General features: G+C 38.8%; 1 protein-coding gene across 8 annotated transcripts in view; it reads left to right on the top strand.

Annotated features, from left to right (window-relative positions):
- Positions 1–31: 31 nt before the first annotated feature.
- The window catches only part of trioa (trio Rho guanine nucleotide exchange factor a), a 122101-nt gene continuing 108534 nt past the window's right edge, over positions 32–13598 (top strand). For all 8 annotated transcript variants that reach the window (XM_051136174.1, XM_051136173.1, XM_051136176.1 and 5 more), the window contains exon 1: positions 32–289. In XM_051136174.1, the coding sequence (XP_050992131.1) occupies positions 220–289 (70 nt within the window). In that variant the 5' untranslated portion in view covers positions 32–219. The remainder of the gene's footprint in view (positions 290–13598) is intronic.

Below are 13598 nucleotides of genomic sequence, written 5' to 3'. Positions count from 1 at the left end.
GGAGAGCCGCCGGCCGGCGCTATTAATTTGTGTTATCCAAGATGGAGGAGGTTTTGTGATGTTCCCCAGCAGCACTCAGAAGTGATCCTTTTTCCGTCCGTGTCAGATCATTCCTCAGACACAGGGGCGGACATCTTTTCTAAATCCTTCTGCCTGTGGGGGAAATAAAGAACAACTTTAGGATTTGGATATTAGTTTTTTGTGTTTTTCGCCACAGCCATGAGCTCGGGGGAAGGGGCCGAGGAGGCGGCTAAGGACGCGGCCGATATAGCGACGTTCTTCAAATCTGGTAAGCCCGAAGCTCGCACGGCTGCTCTGATTGAATGGCGCGATCCACCGCGCGGCTCTGGGACATTGTTCCTGCGCTGTCCCCTGTAGGGTGGGTGGGGAGGCTGGATCGCCCTGGCCGTTTGCAGTCGTTTTTGTACCATATAATGCATTAAGTTCAAGAATCACTACTATGCTGGTCTGACAACTTGCATGAGGTTGAAAATGTGGTTTATAACAGCCAAGCTGGAGAAATTTCAGCTGGTTGTGGCGTTAGCTCGCCAGAGCCTGTGGTGCTCGTTGGTTAAAGATTTCAGCAAAATATGAACAGAAATCATTTTCACCTCTTATAGATTTTACGGGCGTACCCAGTAAGAGATAATAGAGATGATTGTACTAAATATATTTGGGTCAATCGTGCAACTTATTGATAAAGAGCCCGTGGCTAGAAATAAGGTTAGCTGGAGTGCTGTGCAGGCCACCTTATGAATAAATAAATTCATACTCATAGATGCAGTTTTTTTTTTATCCACAAACCCTTCTATGAACATAGTCCTTTGTCATTTTCAGTTTTATTATTATTTACTATCTTAGAGGCAGCTATAAAAATAAGTTAATACAGAATGTCATGTTTCTTCGTGGCATTTTTAATTGTTACCCGTTGAACATACATAAAATGCTGTTATTCTTAAACTCAAGACTATTAGTTAGTCAAACAGTCAATATTATATGAAATAACAGACGGATCTGAGAATCAAAGGTAGTCAGCAATGTAAACAATGACCTGGCGTGGCACTCTGTAACTCCCTGCTAACTAGCTAGCATGGTGTGATAGATTGATGTGGTGAAAGACTATTTAATATCACGGCACTTAACGTTATAAGGCTATTGTTCATGTAAAAGATTACGACAGACACGATTGTGGTCATTTCGGTTATATTTAGCTACGAAACGGGATTAATCGGTAACCTGATTGATTCGTGTAGCATTTGGTTGCTAAGTTAGCAAAGCTATTCCAGAAAGATTGATGACACAATTACCTTCTGTCAGGAAAAAGGTTGTGACATATTATATTCATTTAAAACAAATATTTAAGATTCCTTTTATGTTAGTGAGGATGTAGTATAGGAAAATAATTGAAAGCTGTTTGATGATGATGTAGGCTACAGGATTGTATATCATCAATGTAGGATGACAAATATCTTTGTTTTTCTGATAGCAGGATCTACAAGCCCTGGTTAATCATTCACATGACACATTTTAATGGTTCTGCAGAATGCATTAAGGAAATGTTTAGTCCAAGAGTAGGTCACAAAGTCCTATCCTGAAGAAAACAACATCTTAAACCAGTTTAAGCTGGATTGTTGGTCTCTCAGCCTGTTCAGGCTGGTTTTACATGGATTCTGGGACTTTTTAGCTTGTCATTTTTTGGGGACCAGCTTAGTAGAACACCAATTTGGCTAGTCTGGGAGACCACCTTAAACAGCAAATCATTGTTTTTTTGTGGGGTAACCTTCTAGAAGCTGGACAAGAATTTACGGGTTTGTTGTTTTTCTCTAAATTTTCCTCTGTATTTCTCTAAATTATATGTTACGTCAAATTACAGTACCCTCTTGAGATACAAGCGAAGTGGTTTTGTTTTGGTTTAGGTAGTGAAACCGCAATTGGAAGTACTGCATCTTTCTGTTTTCACACCGGAAATCTTCTGTCGTTCCAGTACCCTCAAGAGGCTTTTGGTTTTAAGCATTTTGCTTCTCTTCAGCATAGCTGATAGGTTACGATTTAATATTATTACCCATTTTACAGCCTCTTGATGTTTGTGTTATTTGTCCTGTCTGTCTGTGTGAGTAAGTTCTGTCTTATTTCGTTTTTGCACCTATTAGTGTACTGTCATGTTTGAACACGCAACAGCTCACAGACCATGTCTCTGTCTCTTACACCATCTCCTCAACCCCGTACTCACTAAAACACCTTGACCCCGTGTCATCCGTCTACATGCCATAGAAGTGAATCTTCTTGTCTGCTGTCTAATGCATCAATGACGATATACACTGTTTTTTTATTTTAAAGAGAATTAATAATTTTATTCAGCAAGGCCACAAAATTCTGAAAATTCTGTCATTAATTACTCACCCTCATGTCGTTCCAAACCCGTAAGACTTTTGTTCATCCCTGCGTCAGCAGCACATGTATGTGTCGTGGTGGAGGCAAAAGACTAAATATAATATAAATCTATATTAAATCTGTACATACAAACAAAAACGACTGAGAAGCAGAGCCTACTTTTTTCCATTGTGTATGTTTATCAACGGCTGAGAGGGGAATGATCACATGAGCTCTACCATCTTCTTTCCTATTGGCTGTTGCTCCCAAAAGTCGCTCTCCATTTGCATAAAGTTGAGGGATTCTGAACTTTGTCACGTCACTGGACACACCCCATCCGGTCGCCCGATGCCGCTCTTGTCGCCGGAAATCGCCAGCTCTCCATTGAAATGAATGAGATTGTGTCTCTTTGTCGCTGCCTGTCGCTTGTAGTGTGAACGGGGCTTAAGTGTGTAATTTTTGCACCAACAAATGGAAATGCTAAAAAATGACTGTTTCCAACAGTATTCCCTGACACTTAACATTGCCATTGGCCAAAACAGATAGCCCCGCCCCCAAAGAGGTCATTGGTTGAGCCATACACTACTAATTGCACTCACAACACATTGTTGCACATGAATTTGTTCTTAATGTAAGAGTTGTTAGAGAGAAACATCGCAGCTTAATAAAACGGTAACACAGCTTTCGCAACTATGCAGATTTCACGCATACTTTGTGAGTGAAACCTAATATCTTATAGTGGTCTCAACATATTAAGCTAGGATCGAAAAAGAAAATTGCACGTCAGTTTTAATGTTCTTGGATACATCTGAAATTTTCTCTTTAAAATCCCACTTCTTTTGTTCATAGAGTACCTACTCTTTTTGTTAAAATCATAGTTTTATGTTCTTTCCTTTGTAACTCTTTTTGAACTTGCATTGTGTGCTAAATTGTTCTTCTGTTGATTTTGATGGTGCCTTTGTCCTTGGCTAATAGGCCCCCTGGTAGTTTTTGGAGGCCTGGCAGTAGCTCCGTTTTTCTCTCTGTAGCGTTAGATGAATTTTTCTGACACTCAGACGTCATGTGGTTAGCATTGAGGAGTTACATTTTCTGTCGTTGACTGTTACCACCCTAGCTGGATCGTCCCTGCGTTCAGCCCGTTCACCCCAGGCTCTCTCTCTCTCGCTTTCTCCTTTTCTCCTTCTATGTCTCTTTGTGTCACGGCCTCTTGATTTATCTGGCCTCTCTATCTCTCCCTCTCCTTGTCATTTTTTTTTCAGTTTCTCGTGCGGCTCTTCTCTCTGTCTCCATGTGTGGTAGGGAAAGGTCGTATTGACCTACATTCGCTGGGTTAGGAATGGTGCACTCGCTGCCCCCTCTGTCTCCTGGCACAGCACAAGAAGATCCTACTTATTCAACTGCAGAGAGAGACACGCCAAGACAGCTTCCGACATTAAATCACAGAGGCCAATGCTGGATCATCCTGAGAGAAAATGAGGGACATGGTTAGAGGGAGAGGGCAGATGAGAATCAAAAAAGACAGAATAAGGCCTGAAATGGGGGTGAGAGGTAAACATCTCTAATAGGGAAACTGTGCGTGCAGAAACGTGTTATTGATGACGGCCAGTTATTGTCATTTGTTTTGTTTGGTGGAAGCTGTCAGTATGATGAGGGCTTTATACATATACAACCGTAAAAAAAGATCCATTTTAACTGTGTGAGGGGAAAAAAATTAACCATGATATTTTAAAGAATTATTATTATTATAAAAACTTATTAAAACTGTCAGTTAGGAAAACATTGCTGTGATTAATATAATAATGATTTCTGACCTGAAAGAATGACCTACTAAATATTTCCAGAAAATTATTTCCTACAGTGTTGTGCTGGTTTCATGTCTCTTATAATTCAATCTTTTCAATATTTAATGCCCAGAGCTGTGGCAGTACAACATTATAAATTTTTTTTAAAGTTCACGTAATGAGGAAACAAATTAAATAAGCATAAACTAGGTTAGAAACTGTAGTTACTGAGGTAGGAAGGTTAGTCTTAGGTAGCTACTGAGGTAGAAATGGTAGCCTGAGGTGGAAACTATAGTCCAGGGGTGGGCGAATGTCGGTCCTGGAGAGCTGCAGCCCTGAGTTTTGCTTCATCCCTAATCAAACACACCTGAACAAGCTAATCAAGCTCTAAATTGTTACTAGAAAGCTACAGGCAGGTGAGGTGTTATTAGGGTTGGAGCTGAACTCTGCAAGGCTGCGGCTCTCCAGGACTGGAGTTCGCCACCCCTGCTATAGTCTGAGGTAGCTACTGAGGTTGAAACTGTAGTCTGAGGTAGTTACTGAGGTAAAAACAGTAGTCTGAGGTAGTTACTGAAGTAGAAACTGTAGTCTGAGGTATCCACCGAGGTAGAAACTGTAGACTGAGGTAGTTACTGAGATAGAAACTGTATTCTGAGGTGGTTACTGAGGTAGAAACGTTAGTCTGAGGTAGCTACTGAGGTAGAAATGGTAGTCTAAGGTGGTTACTGAGATAGAAACTGTAGTCTGAGGTAGTTACTGAGGTAGAGGTAGAAGCTGTATTTTGAGGTAGTTACTGAGGTAGAAATGGTAGTCTGAGGTAGCTGCTGAGGTAGAAACTGTACCTCAGAATACAGTTTCTACCTCTACCTCAGACTACAGTTTCTACCTCAGCAGCTACCTCAGACTAGTTTATACCGTAGTAACTACCTCAGAATACAGTTTCTACCTCTACCTCAGTAACTAGTCTGAGGTAGAGGTAGAAACTGTATTCTGAGGTAGTTACTGAGGTAGAAACTAGTCTGAGGTAGAAACTGTAGTGTGAGGTAGCTACTGAAGTACAAACTGTAGTCTGAGTTAGTTACTGCAGGTAGAAACTGTAGTCTGAGGTAGTGGTAAAAACACTAGTTACATCAGAAAGGTAGTTACTGATGTAGAACCTAGTCAGGTAGTTACTGAGGTAGAAACTGTATTCTGAGGTAGAAATGGTAGTCTAAGGTAGTTACTGAGGCAGAAAATAGTCTGACGTAGTTACTGAGGTAGAAACTGTATTCTGAGGTAATTACTGAGGTAGAAATGGTAGTCTAAGGTAGTTACTGAGGTAGAAACCAGTCTGAGATAGCTGCTGAGGTAGAAGCTGTAGTCTGAGGTAGTTACTGAGGTAGAAACTGTAGTGTGAGGTAGCTACTGAAGTACAAACTGTAGTCTGAATTAGTTACTGCAGGTAGAAACTAATTTCTGAGGTGGTTACTGAGGTATAAACTGTAGTCTGAGCAGTAGTTACTGATGTAGAAACTGAGATAAATACTGAGGTAGAAACTGTATTCTGAGGTGATACACAGCCCTATTCATGTCGATTTATATGTATTTACACTTTATGTCTTGGTCTTGATCAACCTATTAGGATTTATTTTGCCTTTATGACCTGCTGATTGTACATTATCACTTACCTTGTTAATTTTACCATAAAAATACACATCTGCTTCAACCTACTAGCCAAATGGGCAGTGCAACTAGGTTATATGAGGTGATATTGGCCATTTACAAAGCTATAACAGTATCACTCCCTGGAATCGTCAGGATTCATTCACAAAAGGAAAGCATTGTTGTATGGATACAATAGTGCAACTTCCCAACTTCCCTTTTTGAAAACAACTATGGTCAAAAAATGTTTGTGCATTAAAGGGTCGCTTAAAAGGCACACCTGAAAACTACTTCTGTTTAAAAAGCCCCCTGACACGTGGCCCAGTTCTTTCATTACAATACGTAGGGGCATTGCCTGAACCATCAAAGACATCAAATGTTTGGAGGTGATGCCATCCATCCTCAAATAGATTGCATTCATACCCCCTTCTTGTTTTGAAAACTGCCTTAGCTCTTTCTCTTTTCATCCAGGGCAGCGTAAATGTTAATTGTTGTAGGTTTGTTGTGAATGTGGTGGTTCTTCAGAACGTGGAGGACTTGAAAAAACACATCTGCATCACTTTTGAGTCCTGTGTAAGACTCCTATGAGCTTTTTGCTTTCATCACGTTGGCCTAGTTCCTCAGTCAGTCATCGGCTCCAGCACAAGACCCTGAGGATTCATTCCAGTGCCTGGGGTCAGTTGTTCTCTCATCCCATCTCTGCCCATTTTCTGTTTTCAGTTTACTCTATACAGCCTGCAGTTTCCCTTGCTGCAGCTAGTTTGGTGTATTGTTTCATGGAACAATCTGCACCTCTCTCATTCTCTTCTTATTGATGTTCTTCAAGCGTCCTCCCGCTGATGTGATACTTAATTTGAGAAGATTGTGTACTTCATGCATCTCCTCACAGCTCCTTAGAGATGGGGGACGGGGAACATTGTGCTCTGTCTCTCTCAGCCTGCCATTAAGGTTGCATTCTCACCAAGGAGATTTAAAATACCTGGAGAAAGCTTATCGTTAGCATTCCCATTATTCTCAATGGCAGTTGCTCAGCTATGAACTATAAACCATTTTGAGGGATATAAACAATAACAATTAAACGCAACAGTCTGTCGTGTTAAAGAGGTAGCTTACCCAGAAATGAAAATTCTGTTATTAATTACTCACCCTCATGTCGTTCCAAACCTGTAAGACCTTTATTCATCTTCAGAACACAAATTAACATATTTTTGATGAAATCTGAAAGCTTTCTGACTTTAAGCAGAAAACGGTGTGTGTCTGTATGTTGGGAAGCTGTGAGTTATTTATAGATGAACTGTAGTAAAAAATAATGAAGTTAGACCTTTCTTTGTTCAGCAAAACGTGGAAATAATTTATAATCTAAAAAAAGAATGATTGTTGGGAGCACTGACTATGTGTTGACCTGCATAATAATGCCAGTGAGTTTTCCTCTTCTTTCGGTGCTGTTCTCCTGGGGCTTGTTTTAAAACGATGCTATAATGAGCTCTAATATAACAGCAGACACTTGATCTCAAAGCTCAACTCTCATTTGGGGGACGTTTGCGAGTGCTTGATTGGAGGCATGAATGAATCATGTGGAAGGCCTTCACAAAATCCATAGACTTGAGTATGTGCTCATCATTTAAATATGAGGTGGGTTCCTGTCTTTGAGAGCATGAAGTCTAATGCCGTTAAATGCAGTGTGCTTTCCTATGTTCAGTTACACTCATGTTCACTACATACTGTCATAAATGACTTGTCACTGGGGTGTCTCAATGTTTAATAGACTTGCTGGCCTGTATAAATATGTTCATTTTTGATTTCTGGGTTGTTAATAACCTTTGATACTAGACCCTGATAGCACACGTGCATCTCTATTTGACATCTGCATTTACATCAAGACGTAGTTTGCTCATCTGCAATACGTCTATTGGACGTTTCCTACCAGATGTCAAATAGACGTCTATTAGATGTCTTTAAGATGTTTATGATTTAGAATGTATGTAAAACTGACATCTTACAGACGTCTGCCAGTTGTTTGTACACAGCAGATTCTTTCCAGATCAAGAGATCTTTAACAGACATCTTGCAGACGTACATGTGATATCTGGGGAAGTATTGAAGCTATAATGTGATGGTGCCTTTAGAGTATTTGTGTTATTGTAGATACTAATTTGTTTCTGATCTGGGTTTTTGTAAAGTCTTCTAAGATAATCTTTATAGGGGGTTTGTTTTTTCGGATGTCATTCAGCATCACCTTCTTCATCGCTGTTAAGGTCAAGGAATAGGTACGACAGGAGGGTGAAGAATAGTGAGAGAGAAGGGAAGAAATGGAGACTGTCAAAATAGATCAGGGAATGAGAGCAGGGGGATGGGGAGATCTCTCTCTCTCTCTCTCTTACTCTTTCTTGCTCTCTCTGTCTGTGTCCTGGTTTTGTTTGATTGATTCCTGTGTGTTTTTGGTCTTTAAACAGCTCGGCCTTTCCCACTTATTTGTTGTCTTTTTTTTTTTCTCACACAAGCATACTTCCCCATATCAACTCATACTTGTATAACATGGACCAGAATACTGTTTCTGTGTTCTTTAACTGCTTTGCAGATGCCTGTTTTCTGCTTTTTACAGTTGCTTTTCTATCATTCATACCTCTGGACTTCATCTTTTTAAGTGTAAGAGATACTGTAGATAATTTTTTTTAAGAAATTAGTTTTTTTTTTGACTAAAAATGAATTAATTTGAGATTTAAAGGGATAGTTCACCTAGAAATGAAAATTACCCTATGATTTACTCACCCTCAAGCCATCCTAGTTGTATATGACTTTCTTCTTTTAGGCGAATATAATCAGAGTTATATTTAAAAATGTCCTGGCTTATTCAAGCTTTATAATGGCAGTGAATGGCTGCTGAGATTTTGAAGTCCAATAAAGTGCATCAATCCATCATAAGAAGTGCTCCACATGGCTTTGTGCGATTAGTAAAGGCCTTCTGAAGCAATCTGATGCGTTTGTGTAAGAAAAATATCTATATTTTAAAATTAAAAACCGTAATCTGTAGCTTCCGCTAACTGCCTACATGACGTCCATGAGAGAGTGGCGTTCCAGCGGATGACATGGGCGTTAGCAAAAGCTCTGGTGAGAATATGCTAGTCTCATGAGAACCAAGTTTTGTTCACAACAAAGGAAAACCTCTCTCCTCTTGGCTTATAGATTTTTTTTTTTTTTTTTTTTTTTCCTTACAAATCCTCGTTTTGTACTTCTAATTTATGACCGGTGTTTTGTTTTGCTCTCTCCAGTGCACTTCTGCGCATAACGCATTTGCCTACGTTAAGGTTGCATGATATCAAAATATCGCAAATTTACATATACATATAAATTTACATAATGGCATGCAATATCTGAATTATTTTGATAATAGGCTATATCTAAACATTGCGAAAAGTTATGTTTTAGTTTGAAGCATTTTTGATTATTCAGAATCTTTGTTTCTTTCTTGAATGCTACTGTTAAAAATATTCAGTGTAAGCCTGCCTGAAAGTTCATTTGTATCTTTGTTTTTTTTGTTTTGTTTTGTTTTTTTTGTTTTTTTTTTTAGATATGTGACATTGCTTTTATGTAATGCAAAAATACTGCTGGTCACATTCAGAAGTTGTAGTGATGCTTTTTTTTGTAGTGAAACATACATTGATTATATACTTTTTTTTTTTAAAAAGTTTTTAAATATTTTTAAAATATAATTTCAGCTGATTTCACACACTTAAAGCCATATCGTATTGCATATTATATATTGTATTATTTAACAAGGTGTCGCATATTTTGTTTTTCTTCAATATCGCACAGCCCTAGCGTACAACCTACATATTTTAAATATGGATATTTTTCTTACACAAGCACATCGATTCACTTCAGAAGGCTTTTTATAACCGCCTTGGAGCACTTTTTATGATAGATAGATGTACATTATTGGACTATTAAATCTCAACAGCCATTCACTGCCATTATTAAACTTGGAAGAGCCAGGGCATTTTTTTCTATATATATCTCTGATTGTATCCGTCTGAAAGAAAAAGGTCACCTAAGATGGCTTGAGGATGAGTAAACCATGATGAGTGAACTGTCCTTTTAATTTTACTCATATATTGCTAAATTATTTACATTTTTAAAATCATAATTGTTTTTAAAATATTAAATATTCAAATACAAACATAATATTTTAAACCATTTAGCTCACTTTCATTTAACATTTGTTTTTGTGCAATTAAAATGTTTTCTTTTTTTCTTGTTGCTTAAAACTATTGTATGTGATCTATTCTTTCTCAAGATTCAAATATTTCTCATTAGGTTAATGTTCAAAGACAACTTCAAGTAAGGTTGCTTTCCTGGGAAGTGTAAACATCTCTTTCAACATGAAAGCTCTGTTTGTTTGAGCAGATTCGCACAGCAACATAGGCTCAACCACTGGGTGTGTGTTTGGGGCGGGATTGTCTATATGGCTGAACAGTAAAAAACGGGTGGGGAAACCTGTTTGGAAATTATTTTATCAATATTTTTGCAGTCCCATTTGGTGCTGGTAGTGGTGCAGAAATGACACACTGCAGCTTTAAGTACTTTAACTCTTCATGCCCTTTGTATTTTCACCAACACACAATGACACTGCACGTCAGCATGCGTCATGCCGTCTGTCTCCTAGCAGAGCATATTTACTGCAGCTCTCCAGACCTCGGGGTGCTGCTCCATGGAGACCTCCAAAATTAGGCCTGTGACGAACATCTTATTCAAGGCAACCTAACCAGTTTTATTTGTACAGTTTGCTGATTGGTTGTCTCATTTGAGTGTTTTTGTGAATGATTTTTTTTTTTTTTCAGGTTTGATATCTTCTGTTGATATCTTAGGTAGTCCAGATAAAACATTTCACGTAGTATTTTATAGTATAATATTTCATCAGCAGTTACATACAGCAGCCTGACTGAACTGAATTGGTCTGTTTATTAAATTACCCATATATAACTTTCAGGTGAACTCTAGAGACTGTTCAAATTCCTTCTTGTTTGTTTATTAACTTGCTCTTTGAGTTCATTTTTGTAAATTATTGCTGAGTAGAAGTTATAATTTTAACTATTGCTGTTTATGCTCCTGAGTTTAAGAAAGCAAGTCTGTTTACCTTTCTGTTTACCTTTATAAAAGGCAAACAAGTCTTGATTAGAATTTCTGGAAGTGGACTTCTCATTTAAAGGAGTAGTTCACTTCCAAACCAAAAATCTACAGATAATGTACTCACCCCGTTGTCATCTAAGATGTTTGTGTCTGTCTGTCTTCAGTCGTAACAAAATTGTTTTTTGAGGTGGACTTCAGTGGTGCTTGTGAGTTTGAACTTCCAAAATGCAGTTTCAACGCAGCTTCAAAGGGCTCTAAACGATCCCAGACGAGGAATAAGGGTCTTATCTAGTGAAACGTTCAGTCATTTTCTAAAATAAATAAATAAATAAAAATTGATATACTTTTTAACCTCAAATGCTCATCTTGTTTAGCTCTGCCGTGCGCGTGTGTACACTGTGCAGTCCCTTTCAAGACAGTTAGGGTAGGGCAAAAAACTCCAATCTTATTTTCTCCTTCAACTTCAAAATCGTCCTACATCGCAGTTTTACTTTTTTTTTTTTTTTGGTAAAGGGCGTTTGACCTTCTTTGCACGTTCACTTTTTAAACACTGGGTCGGTACTTCTGCAGCGCTGTAGGATAATTTTGAAGTTGGAGGAGAAAATTAGATGATTAGAAGTTTTTTGACCTACCCTAACTGTGTTGACCCGGATTACACAGAGTACACACAGAGCTAGATAAAATGAACATTTAAGGTTAAAAAGTATACCATTTATTTTTCGTTTTATCGTTTCGCTAGAGAAGACCCTTATTCCTCAGTTGGGATCGTTTGGAGCCATTTGAAGCTGCACTGAAACTGCATTTTGGAACTTCAAACTCACGGGTACCATAGAAGAGCACTGTATGTAGATAATTCCTGAAATGTTTTTCTCAAAAAACATCATTTCTTTTACGAGTGAAGAAAGAAAGACATGAAAATCAACAACAGGGTGAGTACATTCTCTGTCTGTAAATTTTTGTTCTGAAAGTGAACTTCTCCTTTAATCAAAAGTAGGTCATTACACTTAAATCAAATCGCGATATGGACTAGTATCTGTAAATATTAATTAATCCAAACTTCCATGACATTCCACGTTATACAGTAAATTCCATTCTGGATTCCGCGGAAATCATAGGGTCCTAATAGTAAGGACATCAGAATAGTCCAAATGACATCTGTGGTTCAACCGTAATGTTACGAAGCTACAAGAATACTTTTTGTGTGCAAAGAGAACAAAAAGTAAATGACTTTTTCCAACTTGCCTCGATACATGTGCCTGGAAGATCGTAGTATGCCTGAAGACATTGATTAGCTGGTCAGTTTTCATCAACAAAAACGCCTTCTCTGTGAGGACGGAAGGCCAAAACGGAGAAAAAGATGCATTTTCAAACAAAAACGTATTAGTATGGACAAGGTCTAAGTTGTTTTTAAGTTGACTACTGAAATGGTAAAAAAAATAAACTTAAATTGGTCAAATGTTCTGAAAAAAATCAAGATTTTATTTCCTGTGATATCGCCCAACCCTTCTGAGCACCAGCAAAGAGTTGTGGCAGGCCCAGGCCCAGGCCTAACCTTCAAAATATCAGACATCAACACATGAAAGCACCTAAGATTTGGCGGTTGAGCTTAATCTAATTGCACCATGAGGAAATACGTCTTTTGGTGTGTGATAGGGATCAGAACGCTCTCTCTCTTGTGTTGGCATTGGCTCTAAACTGCTTCCCGGACAGCTCAGGGTAGTTAAAGCTCTGAAACGGAGTACTTAGGACTTCTGCCGCAGCTTTGTTATTTGTTCGCCGCGGAGACCCGATTAGGCCTGGATGAGCCAGATAGCAAGCATGTGGCAATGAGAGGCCCCTTTTCCTCAAGCACATGATTCACGTATGAGTCTGATCGATGACTATCCGCCTGCTGCTCTACAAAAAGAGGGTCCGATCACAATGACTGGGCTTGTGTGGTAAGTAAGTGGCAGGGGCGTAGACACGTGGGCTTGAATCACAGCAGCCCTTTGCTTTTGTTCATGTTTGGCTTTGAGTGGAGGGGCTTTTGGGTCTGACTAAAGTTATAGACATGTAACAAACACACATCTGACCTTGTGTGTATCTTTGTATTGTGAGTCTGTTTACGTCACTAGCTCATTTCCTGTCTGGTCACACCAAAAGGAAAGAAGTGACCTCACAACAACCCTGTTATGTGTGTATTGTTTTGTTGCTGGTGTATGTTTTGCGGTTGAGTGAAATTCAAGTCCTAAAATCACTCTCAGCAACATGCAATGGCTCTTTTGTCTTCTGTGTGCTACTGAATAGTTGGTGGTTGCTTCCTGCGAGTAAACGGCTCTTTGCTGGGGATTTGGAATGAAAGCGGAAAAATTATTTTTCTCCCCAGGAGTGGATTTGAACCAGGCCTTTTCCACTGTCCGCTTAGCTTGTGTTTCCTTATTTGGACTGGAATAGTACGCTTGATCTTGTAATCGGTTGCCTTCAACGGTTTGCTTTTGAATGCTGGCCTGTGCATGTTTGTGTGATTTCTGGCAAGTTTTTGTGTTTTCGAATGAGAGCGAATTAAACGAGCGATTCATCTTTACCACCTAATGATAAATCACCCATTCAGCCAGTCGGCTTTACATTAAATGTCTTGTGTGTAAACAACTTTTTTAAAAAGTGTTTTTGATTTACTGGAGGCTATGTTGTGTGGTCTCA

This window comes from Labeo rohita, chromosome 19, assembly GCF_022985175.1.
Source record: "Labeo rohita strain BAU-BD-2019 chromosome 19, IGBB_LRoh.1.0, whole genome shotgun sequence".
Lineage (NCBI taxonomy): Eukaryota > Metazoa > Chordata > Actinopteri > Cypriniformes > Cyprinidae > Labeo > Labeo rohita.
This window is presented reverse-complemented; position numbering and strand designations above follow the sequence as displayed.